Here is a 26,013-nt window from a genome sequence, read left to right as displayed (position 1 = left end):
TGAAGATAAACAGGTTGCTTACCTGTAATTGATGATCTTCGAGTGGTCATCTGTGCAGTCACACACGCCCATCCAGTCTTCCCCTCTGCTGGCTTTTTCTGCTCTGTTTTTTACCTTTGTAGACTGTCAGTAGCGGCTGGAAGAAACTGAGTGGGAGGGGCACCTCCTGCTCGCTCTAGGCATGCGCAGTCGATGCCTGCTCCCCAGGGCGAGCGGGAGAGCGTGCCAAAAAACGCTCTAGGCGAGCTATTGGAGACTCCGAGGTATGGATCCGTTGCCTGCGGCAAGACCCATGTGTGTGACTGCACAGATGACCACTCGAAGATCATCAGTTACAGGTAAGCAACCTGGTTTTTTTGAGAACGCCTTGGCTTGTAGTCTGCCTGTAAGCAAAAATGCTGTGTGAACTCCCTCTCAGCTATATACTTATGCATTTATTCCAATCACAATGCAGGATGGTGGCGTGAACCATATGCCTGCCTTTCAGAGTACTTCCTCTCCTAAACATCGTCTCCATAACTGACTGAGGTCTACTGTAGACATGAAGCTGGCTCCCTTCAGTCCATGGCTTGCAAATCAGGAGTCAGCCTCAATTTTAAAAATGTTTTTTCTCCTTCCCCTCTTCTGTGAATTTGGTTTACCTTCCCTTACCCCTCTTAATCACAATTTACCATTGCACCTGCAGTGATACTAACCATTTAATGTTATTCAGGTTCGTCCTTAACCAGAGTTTGCAAATCTTCTTGAAATCATGGCTTCAAACTCTGTTTAATGTATGAAGAATATTTAGGATAGGTTTGTTGCCACATGCAATATGAAGGGTAGGGCTGTTCTAAAAGGAGACGGAAGAAAAATCTAAAACTAAGGCATGTATGAATTGTTGAGTCTGAAGTATAGTTCAGTGAGTGTCACATTAAAGAGAGGAGGGTTATGCCCAAATTCTTAATCAGTTTTAGGAGCAAATGTTATATATACTCGGGTCTATGTTCCCTTGTGTAGGGAACTTTTAATATTGCCTTTTCCATTGTACTCAGCTGAGAAGCACCTAGTACCAGATCAGAGATGTTAAAAGGTTTGCTTGAACTATCATAGTGGGCATGGATACTCGATAACTGAAGCAATCTCTTCATTTCAGATCCAGGGTCTTGAATGGATGGTTTCTCTGTATAATAATAATTTGAATGGAATTTTAGCTGATGAAATGGGGCTTGGAAAGACCATACAGACTATTGCACTCATCACTTATCTGATGGAGCACAAAAGGCTCAATGGCCCCTATCTCATCATTGTTCCCCTCTCGTAAGTTGATGAACTCCTCCTAATGATATTTTTTATGCTATGCAGATTGGCTCATTAACAGGGTGTACTTTTTCACTTAATGGCTAGATGAAGCATATAGAGGGGCTGAGCAGAGTGTATACTCTGGATTTAGTCTGTGATTATCTCCTCCTCTTCCCACATGGATTATCTGGCATTGCTGACCAGATGGTTGATAAAAGCACTTAGTAGGCAAGCTTTACAGTATCACTTAGTCACTATAGCTTGTTCCTGCTGTGATTGCAAGAAAGAAAATTTTCTGTCTTATATGGAATGAATAACATTTCCCTTAAAGTTATTTAAGGAATTTCTTTGAAAAGACAGTTCCATCCCCCTCTCCCCCAGTACAGCACTCTTGATTGCCTAGGTGTCTCAATTGCTATCTTCAGCTACTAGCTAACCAGCAGTCTTTGCATTTTCCCCATGGCTCTGGATTTAAATGCAAACATATATGCATGCAAACATGTATGACTTTCAGCGCAAGTATGTATACATACAGATATGTACTCTCCCATGGGTTTAGGGAGGAATCCTAAACAGTTCTGCTCAGAATCCTACTGAAGTCTGCTTAGTGGATTTTACTCCCAGGAAAGTGGCCCTAGAACTGCACTGTTAGTTTCAGTTGGGCATCTGCAGGAAAGAACTTCATTATGTTTAGTCTTAACAGAATTGATAATGCTTCTTCAAAGTTAGTTATTAATCTTCTTCGTGGTCTCCGTGCTTCACACTGATGGGATATAGTGCACCTGCGCCGTGCAGGAAGTCACAAAACAGTGCAGGAAGTCACAAATCTCATATCAAAAGAGGCCATAGAATCGGTTCCCCCTGCCTCGGGGTTTTACTCCTGTTATTTTACTGTCCCCAAACGGGATGGGGGCTTTCGGCCCATCTTAGATCTTCGGGCCTTAAATGACTTCATTGTCTACAAGAAGTTCTGCATGACATCTCTTCAACACATCCTCCCACTGCTGGAACGGGATGCATGGATGGCTACCCTGGTCCTTCCTTATTACTATCCACCCCCACTTCCAGCAGTACCTGCATTTTGCCATAGGGAACCGGTGTTTCCAACAACCTCACTCCCCTTCGGGATCTCAACTGGCCTCCAGGTCTTTACGAAGACAATGGTAGTCATTGCAGCTTACCTTCACTTTCAGGGGAACATAATTTTTCCCTGTATAGACGATTGGCTGGTAGTGGCCCCAGCAGCGGACACCCTACAGCTACACCTTGACACCATTTTACAACTTCTCAGAGACCTGGGGCTCCAGGTCAATACACTGAAATCACACCTTGTCCCATCCACGAGAGTTCGGTTCATAGGAGCCATTCTGGACACTCGCCTTTGCTGAGTTTTTCTCCCTCAGGAGCAGGTGGAAGCACTGATCAACCTCATCTCTCAGATCAAGGGACAGGGTGATGCTTCAGCGCTCCAGATACAATGACTTCTGGGACTGATGGCAGCCACCATGGCTGTGCTTCTTCACGCCCGTCTTTGTATGCGATCACTACAATTGTGGTTCGTGTGGGTGTTTCAGCCGACTCGTCATCCACAGTCTCAACGTCTGACGCTACCAACCCATGTTTTGACCTCCCTAACCTGGTGGGAGCAGAGCCGCAACCTACTTCAGGGTGCTCCATTTCTGTTACCAGCTCCATCCACAGTGGTGATGACAGATGCTTCCTTATGGGGCTGGGGAGCTCACCTGAGTGGCCTCTGTGTCAGCGGCCCTTGGAGTCTCACCTCCGGAATCATCACATCAACTACCTGGAGCTCTTAGCAATACAGTGTGCCCTACATTCTTTTCGCCGCCTCCACCTCGGCTGTGTGGTTTCCTTCCTGACAGACAATACCACCACCCTCTACTACATGAACAAACAAGGGAGGGATGGTCTCTGCCAGCTGACCACCTGCATTTGGGAGGACTGCCTTCAATGGAGTATCCATCCAGTGACAACGCACCTCCCAGGCATTCAGAACACTATAGCAGACGCCCTGAGCAGGGGGAACTCTGCTTTCCACAAGTGGGAGCTCAACTGGAAGTATCTCAGCTCCCTCTTCAACGAGTGGGGCCGTCCAGACATAGACGGCTTTGCTACCAGGGGCAATGCGAAATGTCCGAACTTCTGCTCCAGGGGAGGTCACGATCCCCTATCCTTAGGACGGCCTACTTTACCCATGGGGAGGGAAGCACCTCTTCCTCTTCTCCCCCCTCCCCTGCTGACTGGAGTAGTTGCCAAGGTCCAAGCACAGAGACCCACCGGGATATTAATCGCTCCCTGGTGGCCACGGCAACCATGGTTCCTGGTCCTCCCGCACTTGTCTGCCCAGCACTTCCATCTGTTTCCACTGGAACTGGATCTGTTGGTGGCTCACGGGGGTCGCCTCCTGCATTACAACGTCCCACACCTGAAACTCACGGCATGGCAGCTGCGATGATGTCCATCCGGGAGTGTATTGACCACGTTCTCCTGAACAGTAGACGTCCTACGACCAGACGTTCCTATGAGTGCAGGTGGAGAGCCTTCCTGAAACATAAGAACATGCTGCCAGCCTCCTTAAAAGACACGCCACTGCTGTCGATCTTTAGTTTTCAACTTGCTTTACTAGATGGAGGTCTCGCTCATTTCTCCGTTCACGTGTATCTGGCAGCTATATCTATCACTCATGACTTAGTCAATGGAGTGTCAGTTTTTGCTCACCTGTCAGTTAAGAAATTTTTGAAGGGCCTTACCTGCCTCATCCCAGTGCATAGACGCCCGGCTACCCCTTGGGACCTCCCGTTAGTGCTTTACCGCCTCATTTTGCCTCCCTTTGAGCCTATGGTGAACTCCTCTCCCCCATCTCCTGGTGTGGAAAAATGCATTCCTAGTCACAATCATCTCCTCCAGGAGGGTGGGTGAGCTTAGAGCTCTGTGCTGTGACCCGCCTCATATCTCTTTCTCGGACAGTGGGGTCCGCCTAATCCCATATTTGGACTTCCTTCCTAAGACTGTGTCCAGATTCCACCTAGCTGCAGACATCAATCTGCCCACTTTTTTCCCTACCCCTACGACTGCTGAGGAACGTCGCATGCATACATTAGATGTATGGCGGGCACTCTCCTTTTATCTACATCGCACTAAAGGGTCCAGGAAGTCTACTTCACTGTTTGTATCATACGCTTCCAGTACGCTTGGGAAGGGCATCTCCTCCCAGCGCTTATCGAAGTGGATTGTGGAGATCATAAATATTTGCTACTTACAAGCTAAAAGGCCTCTACCAGGACCTGTGCGAGCGCACTCCACCAGGGCAGTGGCTTCGTCTACAGCATTCCTCAACGGAGTGCCATTGCAGGATGTCTGCCAGGCAGCTATGTGGGCTACGCCTCATACTTTCGTGCGACACTACACTCTGGACGTTCGGAGGCATCAATGTGCCGCAGTGAGTGTGGGAGTGCTGCAAGCAGCGATTCCCAGCACCCACCTCCAGGTAGGTCTCATGGCTTGTTAGTCTTTCATCAGTGTGAAGCACAGAGGCCACGAAGAAGATAAACAGGTAGCTTACCTGTAACTGATGATCTTCGAGTGGTCATCTGTGCATTCACACTACCCGCTCTCCTTCCCCATTGCTGTCGGTTCTCTACAGTTTAGAGTGGTCAGAAGGAATTGGTGGGATCCTCGTGCCTGTCCTGGTGGGCATGCGCAGTGAGGAGCCGCGCATGCCCAGTGGGACAGGTGTGAAAATCTTTTTTCTATAGGCTTTGAAGTACCGATTGGGATCGGCTCAGGTGCACTATATGCCATCAGTGTGAATGCACAGATGACCACTCGAAGATCATCGGTTACAGGTAAGCAACCTGTTTTAATTCTGTTAAAATTTTTATCTTGTTTGACAACATTGATTTATACCACTATGTCCGTTGGGGGGTTTTCTTTTGTTTATATGATAAAGGATGACTACTTTCTGCCCCTTGGAATCAAATGTTGCTATCAGAATGAATAATAAAACTGACAGTAAATCTACCATAATATATTGTGGCTGCACTATTTAGATTACTGGAGATTTGAAATCACTTTGGTACTCAAATAAGGTGGAAAGAAAACAACAAAATAGCAGGGTGGATGTCTTGCAGTGCCATCCTAAGCAGAGTTGCACCTTGAAGTCAGATGTAGCTCTGCTTATACCAACTCCGTAGCAGGCAGAGAGAGGAATGATAGCATTGCCCTCTCCAAAACCAAACATATTTTTGTTGTTAAATTTTGAACCTTCAATGTTTTAAACAATTTTTTTTTCAAACTTGTATTTCAAAATATACATGCAATCTTACAATACGCACAGAGGTTTTGCATCTCGTGTTGCCTTGACTACATTATTTCACAAACAAGCCTAAGAAGTGACTTCTTGTTGGTTCCGTTCTCAGTAAAAAAAATTGGCCTTCAGCAAAGATATAAAAAAATAAATCATAGGTGTTGTACTTACCTACATACTACACTGTGTTTTTTTTCATAAATAAAAGCAAAACCAACAGAGAGCCAATTTGGGGTAATGGAGAGAGCCAGTTTGGTGTAGTGGTTAAGTGTGCAGACTCTTATCTGGGAGAACCCGGTTTGATTTCCCACTCCTCCACTTGCAGCTGCTAGAATGGCCTTGGGTCAGCCATGACTCTCTTAGGAGTTGTCCTTGAAAGGGCAGCTGCTGTAAGAGCTCTCTCAGCCTCACCTACCTCACAGGGTGTCTGTTGTGGGGAGGGGGAAGGTAAAGGAGATTGTGACCACTCTAATAATCTGAGATGCAGAATATAGGGCAGGATATAAATCCAATATCATCATCATCTTCATGTAACCAAGTCAGAGACATAAAATAGCATAAAACTAAACTGAGAAGTCTTAAATGATATTCATAGAAGAGTCTGTGGTCCAGAAGCAGACCGTAAAAGCTACAAAAAGGAAAACTCTGTTAAAAGTCTGTGTAAAAAGAAAGCTTGGCAATCGAAATAAAAGCAAGGTAGGCTACAGATAAGCCTCAAGGAGGAAGGTGTTGCAAAGCATGGCACCATCACTGAAAAAGCCCTGTCTGCTGGAGCAAAGAAAGCAGGGCTTGGGAAGACAATGTTAACTGGCACTGGCCTATGAAGTAGATTAGACTGAATGATTGAAGCTTCATGGCATGCTGGGGATTTAAATCCATATGTCACTCACTCAAGCCCTAGAGGACAGAGCACTCTGACCACTACACCACACCACGCTGGATAACAGTTAAAGCAGTTCATTTGACTGGCCTGAAACAAACTGAGCAAGAAAAACTGAGCTGAAACCTAACCAGCTTTCCCTGCCGTGATTATAAAAGGTTCCATGAAGCCTGCATGTTTTAATGTTGTGGTTTTAAAATGGGGCTGTAGAAATTGTAACTGTTAATATCTGTTACTATCAAAAGCTGCTCTAAATAAGTTTATTAGAAAATTAGTTTTTAATAAGTTTCATATTCTTACTCTTTCACATAGGACTTTATCCAACTGGACTTATGAATTTGATAAATGGGCCCCTTCTGTGGTGAAAATTTCTTACAAGGTTGGATTTTTTTTACATAAGAGATAAAAAACTGAGTGTATAGTTTTCCCCCTCTTCTCTTGGTGCACTTAAAATTGCTTGATCAGTAAATTTACTGTAATAGACCATTATGACATCCAGCAGTAGAAAATGTTCATATTCCAAGCATTCTGATGGGAGTGATAGAAATGATAAATAATGTACATTTCCGTATTCCTGAATGCTAGTTCAGTCATGACTATCCTTATGAAGGCAAGCAGGTATAGACACAGGAGACTGCCTGTTGTATAAATATTTGAGCAAAGAGTTCTGTCTACTATTTGTGAGGACAAAGTTATTATGTCTATAGCAGGGTGGATGTCTTGCAGTGCCATCCTAAGCAGAGTTGCATATATATATTTGTTGTTAGCTGCCCTGAACTCTGCTTATATATGTAAATCTTCGCCCTCATCTGTGAAGGGTTTAGAATTGTCGCAAACATGTTAGTGTTATTTTGTTACATGTGCCTAATGCGGAGTGCTTTGTTCATATATCCTTGTTCTGCTGATGTATAATTTGAAAATGTTTTGTTTCTTTTCTCATCCAGGGCACACCTGCCATGCGTCGATCTCTTGTTCCTCAGCTTCGTAGTGGAAAATTTAATGTCCTTTTGACCACTTACGAGTATATAATAAAGGACAAACACATTCTTGCTAAGGTAGCATTGTATTTCTGAGTCTTCTTAATGACATGCTTTCATCCCTTCCATCTTCCCCTACCCCACCCTGTAGCTAGAATTCTACCTGGCAGAAAGACTCCTGGTACAGCATCCATGATCACTGTTGTTTTTTTAAAGCCAGTTCCATGTTTTTCTTCGCCTGAATTGAGGTGTTAGGCCTTTCTTCCAGCCCATTCAGATTCTCCTCTCCTGCCGTGGCACTTTCAGGATTGCAGATGAGAGAACGGTTTTGCTACCTGTGGATCCCATCAATACTGCACAGCCATTTCTCCATCATTCTGCCTAATAACATTTATCCTGGAACCCTGCTATTCCATTTTTATCCACAGCTCTTCTGTAGTTCTTTGTTTCTGAGGAGAGATGAGCATGGTTTAAAAAAAGGAGTCAGACTGTGTAGCCACTTTCCAGATGTGGAAAGATAATAGACACTAGACTGAAATCTTTTGTGGTCATTATCAGTTGTGCGTTAAACCCAAATAGCTAGAGAGAACTCCTTTGATCTAAATATCTCTTAAATAATTTAATAGACTCTAAAATGTGGGGGCAAATCTTTTAGGAACTGTTGCTTCAGTGGAAATGATGGTATTTAAAATGCAGAGGAAATGGAGCTCACTTTGAGTTTAGATATATAACCCCAAGCTCACTTATCAAACATCAGTGCATGGACATTTCTTAATAAGATTTCATATGCTCACTAAAAATCACCTTTTTAAATTCAGGTCTCTTACTGCTTTCTCTTTCTCTAGGCTAGCCTTAAAGAAAATGTGCACATTCTAGACACAAAGACTATTTTACTTGGTCTGGAAGCTTCTAATGAGACTTTTGGGCTTGCTTAATAAAATACTAACAGTGTAGTTTAGGATTCGTCTCGTCATTCTTTTGCGCTTTGTATGGTATTTCCACTCTTTTAATTAGCAATGTGTTTAAAAGACTTGCATTCCAACAGCTGCTCTGATTCTGCTGTATTACTCGTGTCATTCTGGAAGCTGAAATTTCCTGGAATGATACCTGATGATTCCTTTGCTTCTACCAAGGGAATGTTGTTAATGTGATTGTCTTGGTGTATAGTAGGTTTTTTTAGTTCAAGAATTGGGTGAATTGGAAGGAAGTTTTTAAAACTTTAAGACCAACTGTACTTTGTTCATTGTTTTAAATGGACTTGAATTTATGTGAAACATATGTTACAAAAGCTGAATTTAGAGCTCTTCTTTTTTTTCTTACCTTAAACTGAATCTATTGCATAAATGTCTTAGCATTATGCCGTGAACATGTGCCAGGGAAAAATTAGTCTTATTTGAGGAGGCTGTTAATTTGGCTGTGTTCATTATATATAGGGTTCTAAGCAGCATTTTCTGTAGCTGTAGCTATCAGTGTCTAAAAGCTGATATGAATAGAAAAGTGGTAGTTAGACAGAACGGTGGTCCATCTTGCTCAGAACTCTTCAGTTATTGCTGACCCAGAAAGTTTTAGACCGCATATACTTTGCAATGACAGTGCTGTCCTAACCAGAATCCCCCTGCTAAGTCTATTGAAGAATATAATTCTACATAGGACTGCATTGTAACTGAGGAGCCTTACTCTGGTGGAAAAAACATCGCAAGGTTTCCTCCATTAGAGTAAGAGTTCTCAGCAGAAGGAAGTCATAGGATTCAAGCCCTAGAGGACAGAGAGCAATTTTCCTTTAATTTCCTGTATGTGCATTTTCTCACTTCACTATCTTGGAATGTTAAAAATACCATGGCTTGGACACCATGGAGAATTTCTGTAGACGGGAGATTTGTGTCTATGAAGCATGACATCCTCACCTTTTCTGTTCTATTGCAGACCCAAATGCCCTCTAAATGCTGCTCATAGAACAACAAATGAGGGATCAGAGGTCAGGAGCAGGAGGGGAGAATCAATTAAAATCATCCACCAGTTCTCAGTTGCTACATAAGAACATAAGAGAAGCTATGTTGGATCAGGCCAATGGCCCATCCAGTTACTACACTAAGAACATAAGAGAAGCCATGTTAGATCAGGCCAATGGCCCATCCAGTCCAACATTCTGTGTCACACAGCGGCCAAATATATATATATATATATATATACACACACACACACACACACATACACACACTGTGGCTAATAGCCACTGATGGACCTCTGCTCCATATTTTTATCTAACCCCCTCTTGAAGGTGGCCATGCTTGTGGCCGCATGGCCCATCCAGTTACTACACTAAGAACATAAGAGAAGCCATGTTAGATCAGGCCAATGGCCCATCCAGTCCAACATTCTGTGTCACATAGCGGCCAAATATATATATATATATATATATATATATATATATATATATATATATATATATATATATATATACACACACACACACACACACACACACACACATATACACACTGTGGCTAATAGCCACTGATGGACCTCTGCTCCATATTTTTATCTAACCCCCTCTTGAAGGTGGCCATGCTTGTGGCCGCCACCACCTCCTGTGGCAGTGAATTCCACATGTTAATCACCCTTTGGGTGAAGAAGTACTTCCTTTTATCCGTTTTAACCTGTCTGCTCAGCAATTTCATCGAATGCCCACGAGTTCTCGTATTGTGAGAAAGGGAGAAAAGTACTTCTTTCTCTACTTTCTCCATCCCATGCATTATCTTGTAAACCTCTATCATGTCACCCCTCAGTCGACGTTTCTCCAAGCTAAAGAGCCCTAAGCGTTTCAACCTTTCTTCATAGGGAAGGTGTTCCAGCCCTTTAATCATTCTAGTTGCCCTTTTCTGAACTTTCTCCAATGCTATAATATCCTTTTTGAGGTGCGGCGACCAGAACTGCACTACTGCAATCTGTTTATGTATTTACAGTAATAACATACCATTTTCACACTAGTGTTCTTAAAACCGTTCACCTAAAAGACATGAAACAATAAATCATAAAAAAATCTGAAAATATAATCAGCAGCAGTCAGCAATTTAAGAGGCTAGCTTCCAAATTCTCAGGGGAATAAAAGTTCTTTGTTTTCATAGGAGGCTAACAGTGCAGAATAACTGCAGTCGAAGCCCAGTGATTTCAGTGAACCTAGAACCTATGATTGCACTGTAACAAAGCTAGATGAGTGAGGGATGGCGTACCTGAATTCTGGGGGCACCACATAGAGAGACTCATCTTGGCTGAGAATATAGCATCTGAAATATAGGACCCATAGCAGGGCTTTATTAGCTCACCTTAATCTTGTTAAAGAGCCCCGTGGCGCAGAGTGATAAGCTGAAGTACTGCAGTCCAAGCTCAGCTCACAACCTGAGTTTGATCTTGGCAGAAGCTGGGTTCAGGTAGCTGGCCCACGGTTGACTCAGCCTTCCATCCTTCCGAGGTCGGTAAAATGAATACCAAGGTTGCTGGGGGTAAAGTGTAGATGACTGGGGAAGGCAATGGCAAACCACCCAATAAAAAGTCTGCCATGAAAATGTTGTGAAAGCAATGTTACCCCGCGTCAGAATTGTCTGGTGCTTGCACAGAGGATTACCTTTACTTTAATCTTGGGAGGTTGTTGGGTATTAATTATAAGGGAGACTGCATAGACATCCAGTCTCAGGATATATATATATGCTAGTTTAGATGTCTGCATTTTGAACTAGCTGAAAGGTCTATGCTGTCTTCAAGGAAAGCATATCCAGAGTGCATTGGTGTAGTCTAACCTACTATTATTTGTATTGTCTGGGAAAAAAAATTAATTTGACACACTTCAGTTTCATTAGATATTTTCCAGTTCTGATATTACTCAAAAGTTGAACAAATGATTCCAATGTATTTTTCCAAATAACTCATGAGTATGATCTAGTCATATTCCCACAGGGTTTTTTTTTTTAAGATGGAGAATCATTTTAGCTTTCCTCAAAGGCTGAGGTAGATAACTATTTTGTCCTTTTCTAGATTCGGTGGAAGTATATGATAGTAGATGAAGGTCATCGAATGAAGAACCATCATTGCAAGCTGACTCAGGTGTTGAATACTCATTATGTAGCTCCAAGACGGATTCTCTTGACTGGAACTCCATTGCAGAATAAACTGCCTGAACTCTGGGCTCTTCTTAACTTTCTCCTTCCAACTATTTTCAAGAGCTGCAGCACCTTTGAACAGTGGTTCAATGCTCCCTTTGCCATGACTGGAGAAAGGGTACTAGTCTATTTTATTGAAATTTAAATCCACAGAGATTTAAATAGATGCAGGGTAACATCTGTATGATACTTGCAGTGTACTTTTTACCTTAGCATAACAATGTTACAGCTTTAAAGTACTTCAAAGAAAAAATCTCTTCAGATTCTTCTAAACTGAATAGAAACATGGCATGATTTAAACAATATAAATCCATTTATACCGGGGGAGAATGGTGAAACTTGCAAATTTTCTGTTGTAAAGATCATGTAATTTTTATTCATTACGTTCCTGCAGGTGGATTTAAATGAAGAGGAAACTATTTTGATCATTCGGCGCCTCCACAAAGTTCTGCGACCCTTCCTGCTAAGGAGGCTGAAGAAAGAAGTTGAATCTCAGCTACCAGAAAAGGTTTGTGTAGGGAAAGCCTTGTTGAATATTTCTTATCACCTAAATGAACCCTGGGTTAACAGTGTTGCAAAATGCCAATTAAAAATATGGCCCTGGACCCAAAAAATCCTAACCCTTTCAGAACAAGCGTGATACAACTATGTGTTGTGATTAGCAAATATTAGCAGCACAAGGACGCAGGTGTAAAAGTTTTGCTTTGTGGAAAAATTGGTGCCATAGTGCCAGTGTTCCAGAAGCCATAGAACCCCTCTACCTTACAGTGTGTTGTATAGTTAACTCAAAGTTGCAATAATTTCTACTGCTCTCTGTGGTTCCATTACGATATGACACTTGTCCGCATTTTGATGTCTTGGTTTACCCTTCTACTTTTGCAGCACTTTGAACCTGTAAGCACTCTAATAGTTATTCTGTAGCTTTATCAAATATTTATATATTTATTTCTAACATTTATACATTTCTTCTCACTGCTTGTACATATTGTGATGTAAACAGTAAAAAATACAGGTTCCATAATTTACCTCATTAACTTCTGTCACAGCACTGGCAGTTTTTCCGCTGTCAAGGTTTAGAGAAAGTCTTCTGTGTAGTGACAGAATCCACTCTCTTCTCTATCATTGTCCTCCATAGTCAAATGGTTAGGGACAGCATGAAAGAGAGGTAGCCTCTGAAGACCCTCTTAACCAATGAACCTATTTACTAATGTTTTAACTTGTTTTATCACGCTAGGTTGAATATGTTATTAAGTGTGATATGTCAGCGCTTCAGAAAATTCTGTATCGCCACATGCAAGCCAAAGGAATCCTCCTTACTGATGGCTCTGAGAAAGACAAGAAGGTGAGAAATTCTTACTGCTTAGAACAGAATTCCCAGCCAAAATCTGTCCTATTGAAGAAACAAGCCTTGATTCAAACCTTCTCCGATACAATTGGGTTAATGTAGCTAAGAGGTGTTATTATGTTCTAGACACAGAATGTCAACGGTTGGTAGAAAAGGATGGAACATGATGTACTTTAAAATCCCTAAAGAAAATTCAAGGCTACCATGTTTGGGGGAGGGGGGGAGGAATATTGTAAGGAGACATGTCCATGATCATGATGTTGTATAATATAGATTTGAGAAGCCCAGATATACAGACTAAGCTGTTTATTGTTGTAATGTGTGATCTTGTGTCAGTCAAATTTATAACCATTTCTGATTTACTTTTTTAGGGAAAAGGAGGAGCCAAAACTCTCATGAACACTATCATGCAATTGAGAAAAATATGCAATCATCCATATATGTTCCAGCATATTGAGGTAAAGCTAGTGTTATTTTTTTGTAAGACGCTAATATATAGTCATGAAACATATGGTAGAAAAGCAATCTTGTTCGTTAACAGTATAATCCTAAACAGAATTACACCCTTCTTTGCATATTGGCTTCAGTGGATTTAGAGCCTCCCTGAGCCTGCTTCGGTGGGGACGGCGGGATATAAATAAAATAAATAAAGAAGAATAGAGTGGTGTAACTCTGTTTAGGCAATTGCTCTCTTAATTTTGGTAGGGTTAATTTTTGTAGCCAGATCTTGGGGGGATAGGTATGGTGCTAGCTGCCTGATCTGCCGTAGGTGGAAGAAGGCAGACTGCACAGCCATTGTGACCTGGGCCTCCATAGAGAGGGAGGCATCCAGAATCACTCCCAGGCTCTTCACCTGCTGGGCTGGTACCAGGGCAGCACTGCCCAGGGTTGGGAGCTGGATGCACCAACCCACCCCCTCTCGATTCAGGTACAGGACCTCTGTCTTAGTTGGATTTAACTTCAGTTGACTCTGCTGTAGCCATCCAGGCACAGCTTCTAATGCCTCGAACAGCTGTTCAGGGGTGGAAGACGGTCTGCCATCCATCAACAGATAGAGCTGGGTGTCATCAGCATACTGGTGACAGCCCAGTCCAAAACCTTGGCCAATCTGGGCAAGGTGGCGCATATAGATGTTAAATAATGTAGGCGAGAGAATAGCTCCCTGCAGCACTCCACATATAAGTGGGTGCTGCAGGGAGGTCTGCTTGCCAAGCATCACCCTTTGTCCCCATCCCTGGAGGAAGGAGGAAAACCATTGTAAGACCACCCCCTCACACTCCGGCAAGGCGGTGGGTCAATAGGTCATAGTTGACCGTGTCAAATATTGCTGATAAGTCAAGGAGAATCAGCAGCGCTGACCCGCCTTAGGCCTTAGGTCGTCTGTGAGGGCAACTGGTACCGTCTCCGTCCCATGGCCCTGGCGGAAGCCAGACTGAAATGGGTCCAGGGCAGATGCTTAATCCAGGAAAATCTGCAGCTGCTCCGCCGCCGCTTTCTCAACTACCTTTCCCAGGAACAGCAAGTTTGAGACTGGGCAGTAGTTAGCTAGCGCTCTAGGGTCCAGCAAAGGTTTTTTCAAAAGCGGTCAAATTACGACCTCCTTTAATATCTCTGGGAATGTCCCGCTTGTCAAGGACATGTTAACAATATCACCCAGAGAGTCCCTGTTATCATCCTGGCAAGCCTTCACAGGCCAGGATGGACGGGTCCAGGGGGCAGGTGGTAGGCTTCACTGCAGCCAGGATCCTGTCTACATCCTCCAATGTGAGTCGACTGAAGCAGTCCAATATTGGACCATCAGACAGCCAGGGGGCTTCCAGTTCACATACTGTATCAATCATGGCTGGGAGGTCCTGGTGGAGAGTCAAGATTTTATCTGCAAAATATGTCGCAAAAGCCTCAGAGCCAATATTCAATTCCCTATCTTTTTGGTTGCTCAATGGCAAAGTTGTCAGAGACTGAATCATTCTAAATAATTGGGCTGGGCGCAACTTTGCAGACTCTATGGAGGCTGCATAGAAGTTTTTCTTAGCAGACTTCACAGCCTTTTCATAGACTTTCATAAGCGTTCTATAAGAGGTTCTGGACTCTTCATCACAAGCACACCACCACACTCTCTCTAACTACCTAAGCTACCATTTCATCCTCAGCAGGTCCAAGGAATATCAGGAAGCTGCTTTGGTACGGCAGCGAAGAAGGCACCAGGGAGTGATGTTGTCGATGGCAGTGGAGAGTTGGGAGTGCCAGTCCTCCACAAGATCATCTAATGACCCACCAGGGTGCATCGGATCCCGCAGGGCCTCTTGGAACCACTCTGGGTCTATTTGGCTCCATGGGCGAGCGTAAATCTGCTCGCTGCCTAAACAGGGCGGAAGTTGCAGGTCCAACCGGACATTCAAGGCATAGTGGTCTGACCATGGGACAACTTTCGCTGCCATCAAACCCACTGATATCCCTGCCCCAAAGATCAAATCTAATGTGTGACCAGCCCGGTGTGTGGGAACCGATATAAATTGGTTGAGTCCCAGTATCTGCAAGGATGCCACGTAATCAACGTGGACATTGGAATCCCCCAGAACTAAGAGTCTGGGGAAGTCCAAGTAGACATTGCGTCCAGCAAGGCAGCTAGGCTCTCCGGTAGTGCATTAGGTGGTCAGTACACCACCCAGATCACCAAACTCTCCTCAGTTTCCCACACCAGGCCGGTGCACTCTATGCCAGCAATGTTCGGGTCAGGGAGTGCCCTGAAAGAAAAAGAGTCTCAGATGAGCACAGCAACTCCCCTCCCCACCCATTTGTCCGAGACTGGTGAAGGACAGCAAACCCAAGTGGGGTGAACTGGTGTAAGTTGACCGTTTCGCCATCCCGCACCCAGATCTCCGACATACAGGCCAGGTCCACTTGTTGTTTTGTAATAAAATCCCACAGCGTAGTGGTCTTATTATTAATGGACTTGGTGTTAATCAACACCAGTGAAGGAGATGGGTGATTTGTCCTAGCCCCACAACCAACATGCTTTGGGATGGGACATAGGTGGGAAGGGGTCCGAGCATTTCCATATCTCTGATGCCCTCTCTGTTTTCGCAACCTATTCCCACCATCATACCTTCCCCACCCTGTTAAAACTGAAATCCCCGACCCTGACATCCCCCCCCCAGTGCTATTCGACCAAAGAAAGGCCCTGCTAATGTCTGCTGGTAGAAGTCCAAGGAGTGGGTCTCTCATTCATTAACCTACACACACACTCCTTTCTCATGCATCTAAAGATATATGTGTGACTACTCCTGTGACTTGCTGTATTTGAAATAAGTCTGTGGGATGGATGTAACAATTATTGTACCAATGCATACATCATCAACTACTAAACCAGCAAAAGCACTCTTTATTAGTTTTATTTTCAAAATTTATACCCCACCTTTCTGCCTTTAAACAGATAAAAAACAGAGATAATAAAAACATGTTTTAAAAAACATTAAAACCAAACAAAAACATGCCATTCTATAAATTAAAACCAAGTTAAAATAAACATACAATAAAATAAACATACATAAAAACAGCAACTTAAGAACAAAGCAGGAATGAGGGATCATTGAGAGGAATGCCAGACAAAACAAGAAGGTCTTCAACTGCTGGAGGAAGGCAGAAACAGAATGAGACAGACAAATCTCCCTAAAGAGAGAGTTCCAGAGTTTTGACAAAAAGGCTCTCTCCTGGGTTGCCATCCACCTAATCTCAGAAGGCAGGGACACCCAAAACAGGGCAGATGACTGTAGGTTCAACTAGATTTGAAAGGGAGTAGGCAATCCTTTAGGTATTCTGGTTCCAAACCATATATGGGTTTAAAGGTCAAAACCAAGACCTTTTATTGTGCCCAGAAACTGATTGGGAATCTGTGTAAATTGGCCAAGATTGGAGCGATATAGTGATCTAATGAGGACAGTACTACAGTGGCCAGATATTTTCTCCCCTGGAAAGGCTGCAGCTACCTACAAGCCAAAGCAGGTAAAAAGTAAACCACAACTGGTACCTGCTTATCTGGCAGTAGGCTTAGTTCCAACAGCACTTCCCAAATAACAGACCTGTTCCTTCAAGGAGAGTACAGCCCCATCCAGAACCAGTGACATCTTAAGTCACCAGCTGCACTTCAGTCTTTTGGAAATTAAGTTTCAGTTTATTAGCTCACATTCACTACAGAACTGTCTCCAGGCACCTGTTCAGGGTTTCCACTTCAGTTGGAAGTGTGAGATAAAGTTCAGGGTTTCCACTTCAGTTGGAAGTGTGAGATAAAGTTCAGGGTTTCCACTTTAGTTGGAAGCGTGAGATAAAGTTATTACAAATCCACAGATTTGTAATAACTTAGCCCAGATCTCTAGATGACCTCACCCAGAGGTTTCATGTAGATGTTGAAAAGCATAGAAGACAAGGTGGGACTTTGTGGGATGCCACAGGCCAGGGGTCTGAGCAACAGTCACCCAGCACTATCTTCTGAAATCTGCCCTGTAATTATGACTGGAACCACTGCAGAATGGTGCTGCCCAGTCCCAGCTCTGAAAGGCAATCCACAAAGATACCATGAATCATGGCATCAAAAGCCACTTAGTGGTTCAGAGGAATCAACAGTCACATGTTCTCTGACCATCAGGTCATCCACCAGGGCAATGAAGGCTCCTTCAATCCCATAATCAAGCCTAAAACCAGATGGGAAAGGATCCAAAATAATCTGCTTCATCCAGGAATGATTGAAACTCTCCATCCACCACCTGTTCACTCACCTTGCTCACAAATGGAATGTTTGAGACTGGATGACAGTTGCTGAAAAAAAAGTTCCAAAAAAAATTTCTTAGCTCCTTTTTATTCCAGGTGTGTTTTCCCAGCAGCAGTACCTCCATCTTAGATATTTTCCTTTACCAGAAAGCTTGTAGATCCAGGATAGTCGTCTTTAGTAGTTGACACATCGAAGCCTATTTTAAGGCTGGTGTGACACCCCCTCTTTCAAGGAAGTGTAAACTACCTCTTGGACCTGGTCAGCCACCCCCTTCAGCAGATTTAAGCAGCCAGGAAGGGCAAGGATCATACAAGCAGGTGGTAGGCTTCAAACCTCCAAGGATCCTGTTAGGGTTGCCAACCTTTAGGTGGAGGTTGGAGATCTCCTGGAATTACAAGTGGTCTCTAGCTGACAGAGTTCAGTTCCCCTGGGGAAAAATGGCTGCTTTGGAAGTTGGTCTCTATGTCCATTATGCCCTTCTCTCCCCAAGCTCCACCCTCTTCCTAGCTCAGTACTGGCATAGATCCTGTCCACATCCTCAGACTAAATAAGCTGAAAACTATCCCAAATATCTGAATAAGTTAGCATCCTGGCACTATCTGACCTTCTCACTGCTAACATATATTCCAAGTTGGTACAGATGTGAGAGATTTTATCTGCAGCGTGCCAAACAAAATACACTATGTAGATGGCAATGGTGGCAAAAAGTATTGTTTCTTTGCTGCCATTGTTACCACACAGCTTGCTTTAAAATGAGCATTCACCTGTGTATTTTTTTATTTGTTGTGAGTCTTCTACGGTTGCTGTCACCATTTCCCTTGTCTTTTCATTGCTTACCATCCCATTGCAAGTAATGCCAAATGTCAGGAACATTTCTGTGTTAGATATATTGCACGCAGTGGGTGGGATTATGATAATCTCTAACCTGTATGCCTTGTCATGTGTATCTGGCAATTGTGAGATGAGGTCTGTAGGAGATATCATGAGCAAACCATTTGTGCACTGTCTGCAGATTTGTAACAAATTGCAATTTGCTATGACATCCAAATTCATGATTTAATACCTTGCAGCTTTTTCTTTTTAACATGCAAATCAAGATGGTGTGCAAAAATTAATCCTAGTATGTAATTTTGGTTTTGTTTGTAGGCAAATGTGTTTGGTCATTTGAACACAGTTGTAGTATTGAGACTGAGACAATCATCGCAGCCTACTGATTTTGCTTTGTCAAGTTGTAGATCTTTATTTTTTCATAGCAGCCATTTGATGACCACTGTAGCTACCCATATCTACAGGGTTATCATAATAGACTTGCCTCTAAGTAAGATATTAATTTTCCAAAAAAAATTTCTTAGCTCCTTTTTATTCCAGGTATGTTTACCCTGCAGCAGTACCTCCATCTTAGATATTTTCCTTCACCAGTTTGCAGGGAGATCTATTCAGACAAGGTCTCACTGAAGTTTCAGTGTGTATAGTGATCCCAAAACAATACAAACCTAGCAGATTTTATTTTACAGGATACTGAAATAGGAATATGTATGTAATTAAACTTTTGGCCATTCCCCTTAGCACAGTCTTGTGTTCATCTTGACCACTACTAGGATTCATACTTTTTAAAATCTCCAGTATGAAACTTTTGCCCTTTCTGCTGGCCAGTGTTCTGGTTTTCCCTCATTTTTATAATTTTAAGGACTATTTTCATTAAAAAGAACACTGAGTTTTTCTGTTTTTTATTTATTTTTGCTACATTGTGAAAAATGTACATTTAAAAATTAACTAATACAATGATACAAACATTAACATCAACAGTTGATCAGTAGACAAGAGTTAATTATAAACATTAGATTAGAATTATATTAAAATTAAACAATAAATTACATAGTGCAGGGGTGGCTGACGGTAGCTCTCCAGATGTTTTTTGCCTACAACTCCCATCAGCCCCAGCCATTGGTCATGCTCGCTGTGGCTGATGGGAGTTGTAGGCAAAAAACATCTGGAGAGCTACCGTTGGCCACCCCTGACATAGTGCTTTTTAAATGGGTCCTTTCTTTAGTATGTTCAGTAATTTGGAATTAAGCCTAGAATTTCACATAAAACAGCATGATTATTGAAATATGCACACATAGGAAAAATATAGTTCCTAAATTCCACTATAAAATGTTAAGTAACAGCTGTACTAGAAAACTGAATTTAAAATTTGAGTTTTGTAAAGTATCACTGGATGTCTTTTTTATTGTTAAATAATTTACTGTTAATTGTTTTACAGGAATCTTTTGCGGAACATTTGGGCTATTCAAACGGTGTCATCAATGGGTAATTTTTATGCATCTATCCAAATATTGTTGATTTGTTAAAGAACTTTAATTGTTTCCAAAAGAGTGTTTAAAATTCCTTGTAAGCAGGGCCGGCCCTCAACTCATGGTGTCTCAGGCAGACTCGCTGCCCACTGCCACTGCGTATGCTGATCCTTCAAAATCTATTTTTTTTTAAAAAGTATCAGATATTTAAATATGCACACTTTGCATTGCTTTAGCTAAAATGTTATGTTTTAGAAGGCAGTTTCCACATGCATTACTTCTGATCTTGACAGGACACTTTCTTGACTCTCTCCTTCAGACCTATGGGCATCAGAAATTTTGCAGCAGATGCTGGCAAACCGATGCAGAACCATAAACTGGGGTGGGGCAACGGGGATGTGGTATGTTTATGTACACCGTGGTTCTAAGCAGAATTACACCCTTCTGTATACACCAAAGGAAGCAGAAGGGTGTAATTCTGTTTAGGAATGCGCTGTTGTGTGCACTGAATATGGTTGACAGTCAAATGTCCTTCCAGAAAGGGGTGGGCAGAGATCGAGGTGCTTCCCTTCTTTCCAGCAGGGCCGCTCCAAGGTAGCTGCCCAAAGGAGCTCCAGTTCATGAGAATTCAGGCCGGGATCGGCAGTGCTGGTTTCCAAGGTGCATCGAGACGAGCCCTCTCAGTCTGGGTTTTTCATCTAACCCAAGAAGATGCCTCATGCGTCTTTCTCTAACCAAAGCTTCCAGACACACACACCCCCCACTAGACCAGCAGCACACAGGGGAACTACCGGGCAGGGCAGCCTGCTCTCGGTCACCGGGTCTCCAAAGAGATGACGGGAGCAGCAAGCCCTGCAGAATTCAAACCAATTGGTGAGAATGACAGTAAAGGCATGGTGATTCTGAGAACCAAGCAGCTGCTGCCTGGGGGGGTGCTCCTTCACACAGGAAGCCTTTGAGGGGAGCCTAGCCTGATCATCTGTTGGGGATGCAAAATGAGGCAGGAGGATCACACAGTGGGGCAGGCCTGGTCATGTTTTGTGCAGCAGTGGTGGCGGAGTGCTGCTTCTGGGCAGAGGGCAAGCAGCATGCTGTCAGGCATGTACACGGCATTGGCAGGGCTGCTTGGAAGGGAGATGGAGCAAAGCCAGCTGTTGCACACTGGCTAGCTGGCTTTGCTTTGTCTCCCTTCCAGCAGGCCAGTGTGCAATTGCTGGCAGCTCCACCTGCCTTCTCAGAAGGAAAGGAGAGCGAAGACAGCGGGTGTGCAGCGGTTGGCTGGCTTTGCTTCATCTCCCTTCTGATTGGAAGAGAGGTGAAGCGAATCTAGCCAGCCACTGTTCAATCAGGCAGGGCATTTGCCTAAGGTACTGGGGGGGAGCGCCCAATTCGGCACCCCTGGCCTGGCTCCCCAGGCAAATGCCTGGGGGAATTGCTGCATCTCCCTCCTACACTGGGCTTTAGAATAAGTGGATTAACTAGTCTCCCATCAGGTTGCTGGCAGCTGCAGAAGTGGTGGTGAGTTTGTGGTGTGTCTTGGTTTGCCTGTGACAGCACTTTGCACCTTTTCTCAGGTGCCTCCCACCCCCCAGTTAGGCTGTCCCACTGGAAGGAGGGATGGAAATAAAGAGGTCAGTGAAGGTTCCCTCTTAGCTTCATAATTCTTGGAGGAGCTGTATTTTTACTAACCTTGGTGTCAAGTCAAAGAGAGATGCATAATGATGCTAATGTGTGTTTCCTTTGCCCACTGGTACCAAAAAATAATTCCCCAACTTTTCCCTATGCTAGTCTTATGGGGCTGTTATGCTCAACATTTGTTTTTTAAAAAGTCTCCTAGCTTGGTCATGTTGTAAAGTGAATACATATGTATTTTATCTTGCTGTGCAAAGAGGGTATTAAGAGTTTTAATAAAAATTTGGCTCTCAAAACATCTGACGTTTATTCTATGTGGCTCTTACATTAAGCAAGTCTGGCCACTCCTGATATAGACAAACAGCAGCAGGAGTATAGAAATGTTCATCAATTATAAGCCACTGGACTGACTAGACTCATCCATAAATATTGTTTTAACAGAATTATTAAGCAGTGTTGGGGGTTTTTTTGTCTTCACAGAGCTGAGCTTTATCGAGCCTCGGGGAAGTTTGAGCTACTTGATCGAATTCTACCAAAGCTGCGAGCCACTAACCATCGGGTGCTTCTTTTCTGTCAAATGACATCACTCATGACCATTATGGAAGACTATTTTGCTTTTAGAAACTTTGCTTATCTGAGGCTTGATGGTAATGTCCAAGATGAAATAAACTCAGAAAATATACTGGGATGTACTGTAGTTGTTTGCTGTCATCAGCTGATTATTGTTTCTCTGATACAGTGCAGCAATAGCAGGGTGTGCACTCCAAAATTCCCACACAGAAAATATGCAGAAAAATTGCTGTTTCGAAGTGATTTTCTGGATCAGTAACACACGTCTGGAATTCTTAGGCATTACAAAATGCCCCTCCACATCCATGTTGTTGGTGTGTGTGTGCGCGTGCTCATGTGTTTGGTCCCTTACTCTTGGCAGCAGCAGGGGTCTTGTTTTTCTTTGATTCTCTTGGTTTGGCAGACAGTGGCATTTCTCCCTTCCAATTGGATCCTTGCCAAAGGAAGAAATTCTGTGGAGGAATTCCTGTCAAACTGCTTGTGACTGCTTGGGCTATTCCGTGAACACCTTCAATTTTATACGAATAACTTTCTACTGTGGTTTCTTTTGGATCAGAAAAAAAGGGAGGGGTTCTTCACCTGTGCCATCCCTCATTTAAGGAACTCCTTAAATAGTAGTAATACTAACTACTAATTAGGATACTTCTACAATGGATACCCAACATGAAGATACATATCTCATAGCAATTGAATAAATGATTATTACCTGCAGTCATACACATGTGCTGCATTGCTTTTCTTTTGAAAAAAATGAGCTGTTTTCAAAGATCACAGGGACAGGGTAGGAGGAGGATTTGTTTGTTTGTTTGTTTTTGCAAAGTAAGCATTCCTTACTTTGTGAAAGGAAACAACAGATCACAGAAGGAAATATGGCAAGGGTTTTTAGCAGGAAGGTTAATGTTTTTATTGTCAAGTCACTGTAAGGTTACATTTTTTAAAAAAGATGAAAAACCTGTTCCATGCATAGATTTCAACTTGCAGTTCCTTAGATCTATCCATTGTTTCTTGCAGAAATGTGATGTTTGAAGGTATTTTTTTAAAAAGTACATCCATGTTAATTTATTTTAAGATTAGTTATGTAACAGATTATTAGATTGTACTGAATCCATACGTAGATAGTGTTTAATAGATTTAAGCTGGACTCTGTTCCCGCATCCTTAAAGAATCAGTATGCTATTGAATTACTAGCTTTTCATCTTCTTTCAGTGACGCTAATCAGTATTTCAGAGGAGAGTATTTGGGAAAACAAAATCCATTTAGAAAAAGTCTGAACACTTTAACTAAAATGGAATTCAAGGACTGAACATTATCAGGTGTTTAAAAATGAATGCCCAGTTCTTTAGTAAAGGATATTTCAGAGTAAATGGCTTGCAATGAGAACTAAATCAGTTTCTTTATCCAAGTGGAATCATAAACAAGAGCTCCTCTGTTTAAAATACTAGAGAAATTAAACAGCCCTTCAACAAACGTCATCTGAGAAAAAGATAAGAAAGGAATTGAACACTGGATAACCCATTCAAACAGTCTCAGACTTGATATAGGGAGAAAAGTCAAATTGATGAAATTCTAGCACATGTTGCCTTGTGTGACTTCAGAATCCAAGAGCAGAGCAGGGAAGGGTACCAACTACTGAATCTTTTTCCTCCTTGTGCACTGATTTGAAGCAGTAAATGCCCCCATCTGCCGTTCTATAGACTTGTACCACTCAGATACAATGTAAGCTGAAGAGGGAGCATTTTTCCTTTTATAGTATTAATAATTTATCTACCTGACTGATTCTAAACATATTCCTATGTTACTGATACTTACCTCCTTGTGAGTATGTACTGTTCAACAGATTATAGTTATGAATTCAGATGTCACAGCAAACCACAGTTAGTGCAAGCTATTGCTTACAAACCAACTACGTCCTAATTTGAAATCCAGGTTCAGGACTAACTAATAAAGCCTGGTTTGTTTGACTGTATACATTCCAATATCACAACTCAACTGGGCTTTGATCAAACCCAAGTTTATGAAGCAGTCGCAAAACTAACTTTTCTGTTTCTTCTGTATTTATTTACTTTACATAATTCACCTTTCTCACCGAGTCTTGTGGCAGATTTCACAGTGTAAGTCAATGAAATCAATAGGGTAAGACATCCAATAAGCAATGTAATAGGCCTAGAATTAAAGCACACTGAAAAAAGCATAACATTTAGAATTCAGAAAATGGTATTACATAATAATAAAACTACCAAAAAACCTCTTTGAATGACTGTGTCCAAAAGCCCTGGACAAAGTTTATAAAATGGAAACTTGAGATACATATTCATCTTAGTGACATCATGTCTGTTAATAGCACTTTGAAAAATGTATATTTATAGGCCCCAGTCCAACAATGGAAGAGAGCCCCATTAAAAGCAAAATAACTGGTTACTCATGACTGCCTTGTTTCAGAAAGAGTTACAATGTTTTGGGAAGAAGTATAGCTTATGCAAGAAGACTTTCTTCCCCCAAATTTAGAAATGATGGAGATTTAAGTGGCCATCTTTATAATCATGCAGGTGGTGTCTCTTCACAATTTACAGACTTGTTCTGCATTCCAGATCTTCGTGGTCTCTGTGCTTCACACTCATGAGATAGAGCGCCTGCGCCGATCCCCGAATCGGTACCTAAAAAGCCCAGGATTTTTTTCGCTCTCGGCACCAACAGGCATGCGCAGGCGTCCCAGTGAGCACGCTCGCCGGCGCCAGCGCGAGGATCCCGCCAGTTCCTTTCTGACCGCTATGCTGAGAGGATCTCCTTTTGTGTCCTCGGTCATTAAAGTAATCTTGGATTGCTTTTTTGCCTGTTGTATATGGCCCGTTTGTTATTTTCTTAGTGTAGTTAGTTAGTTAGTTGTTAGATAGTTAGTGTTGTTGGACTTGTCCTTCGGGGCTCGGTTTTTCCCCCGTTTTTTCCCCTCAGAGACTTTCCTGGGTGGGGTTTTTTCCTGGGCGTCTATGGAAAGACGTTGGGGTTTTTTTAAGAGGTGCCACTCCTGTGGGAAGAAGATTGCCCCCCCCCCGACGGCCATTACCTCTGTCTCTGTCTGGGCGAGGGACATCGTGTCGATTCTTGCGCACACTGAGTTTCTCGAAACAAACTCGTAAGAAGAGAGCGGCAAGGCATTCAGCGGCTTTGGTCGAGTCGGCACTTCATCCTCAAAGGATGGCATTGGGTCCGTCGGTACTGATGGGTGAGGCCGCGGCCCTGACAGTCACATCGGCTGAGACTTCGCCAATCAGGACCGAGATGCCGGTCGAGCGCAGGTGTTCCACTAAACAGCCTTCTGAAGGGTCAGTGGACACCCTGGCTTAGAGGCATCAGGATGATTCGGGGACCCAATCATCCGCGCCGAAGAAGGGGAAATCGAAGGAGAAGCGGAAGAAGAGACCATCCCACACCCCTTCGCATGACGCTTTGACATCGACAGCTCCACCGAGGAAGATCTTGGTGTCCCCACGCCGTAGCCCTTCAGTGTCGAGAGGCAGTGCTTTGCAGCTGTGCCTATCGACATCGGAACACAAGATCAACCTGACTCAGCGCTCCTACTCTTCAGGGTCCAGGCGTCGCAGTGAGAGCAACTCAGTCTTGGAGGTGGAGGCGCCGATAGAGCTTTCAGCACTGATGGATCAGGCAAGAGGCCGGAGAGAGCTGGAACCGACTACACTAGCTTGTCACTTCCCACCGCTTCCACCATGGGAGCAGCGCCAATGGCCTCCTTACCCTTATCCTTACCCATCGTACTGATGGTACCCTCCTCG

At 43.1% G+C, this 26,013-nt stretch overlaps 1 protein-coding gene across 2 annotated transcripts in view; it reads left to right on the top strand.

Annotated features, from left to right (window-relative positions):
* SMARCA2 (SWI/SNF related, matrix associated, actin dependent regulator of chromatin, subfamily a, member 2) overlaps window positions 1-26,013 on the top strand; it is a 180,400-nt gene that overhangs the window by 93,853 nt on the left and 60,534 nt on the right. For both annotated transcript variants that reach the window (XM_060237411.1, XM_060237407.1), the window contains 9 exons: window positions 1,136-1,299; window positions 6,801-6,867; window positions 7,433-7,543; window positions 11,495-11,737; window positions 12,014-12,127; window positions 12,854-12,961; window positions 13,336-13,422; window positions 19,993-20,039; window positions 22,136-22,302. In XM_060237411.1, coding sequence (XP_060093394.1) covers window positions 1,136-1,299; window positions 6,801-6,867; window positions 7,433-7,543; window positions 11,495-11,737; window positions 12,014-12,127; window positions 12,854-12,961; window positions 13,336-13,422; window positions 19,993-20,039; window positions 22,136-22,302 — 1,108 coding nt within the window. The remainder of the gene's footprint in view (window positions 1-1,135; window positions 1,300-6,800; window positions 6,868-7,432; window positions 7,544-11,494; window positions 11,738-12,013; window positions 12,128-12,853; window positions 12,962-13,335; window positions 13,423-19,992; window positions 20,040-22,135; window positions 22,303-26,013) is intronic.

This window comes from Heteronotia binoei, chromosome 4 (genome assembly GCF_032191835.1).
Source record: "Heteronotia binoei isolate CCM8104 ecotype False Entrance Well chromosome 4, APGP_CSIRO_Hbin_v1, whole genome shotgun sequence".
NCBI lineage: Eukaryota > Metazoa > Chordata > Lepidosauria > Squamata > Gekkonidae > Heteronotia > Heteronotia binoei.
This window is presented reverse-complemented; position numbering and strand designations above follow the sequence as displayed.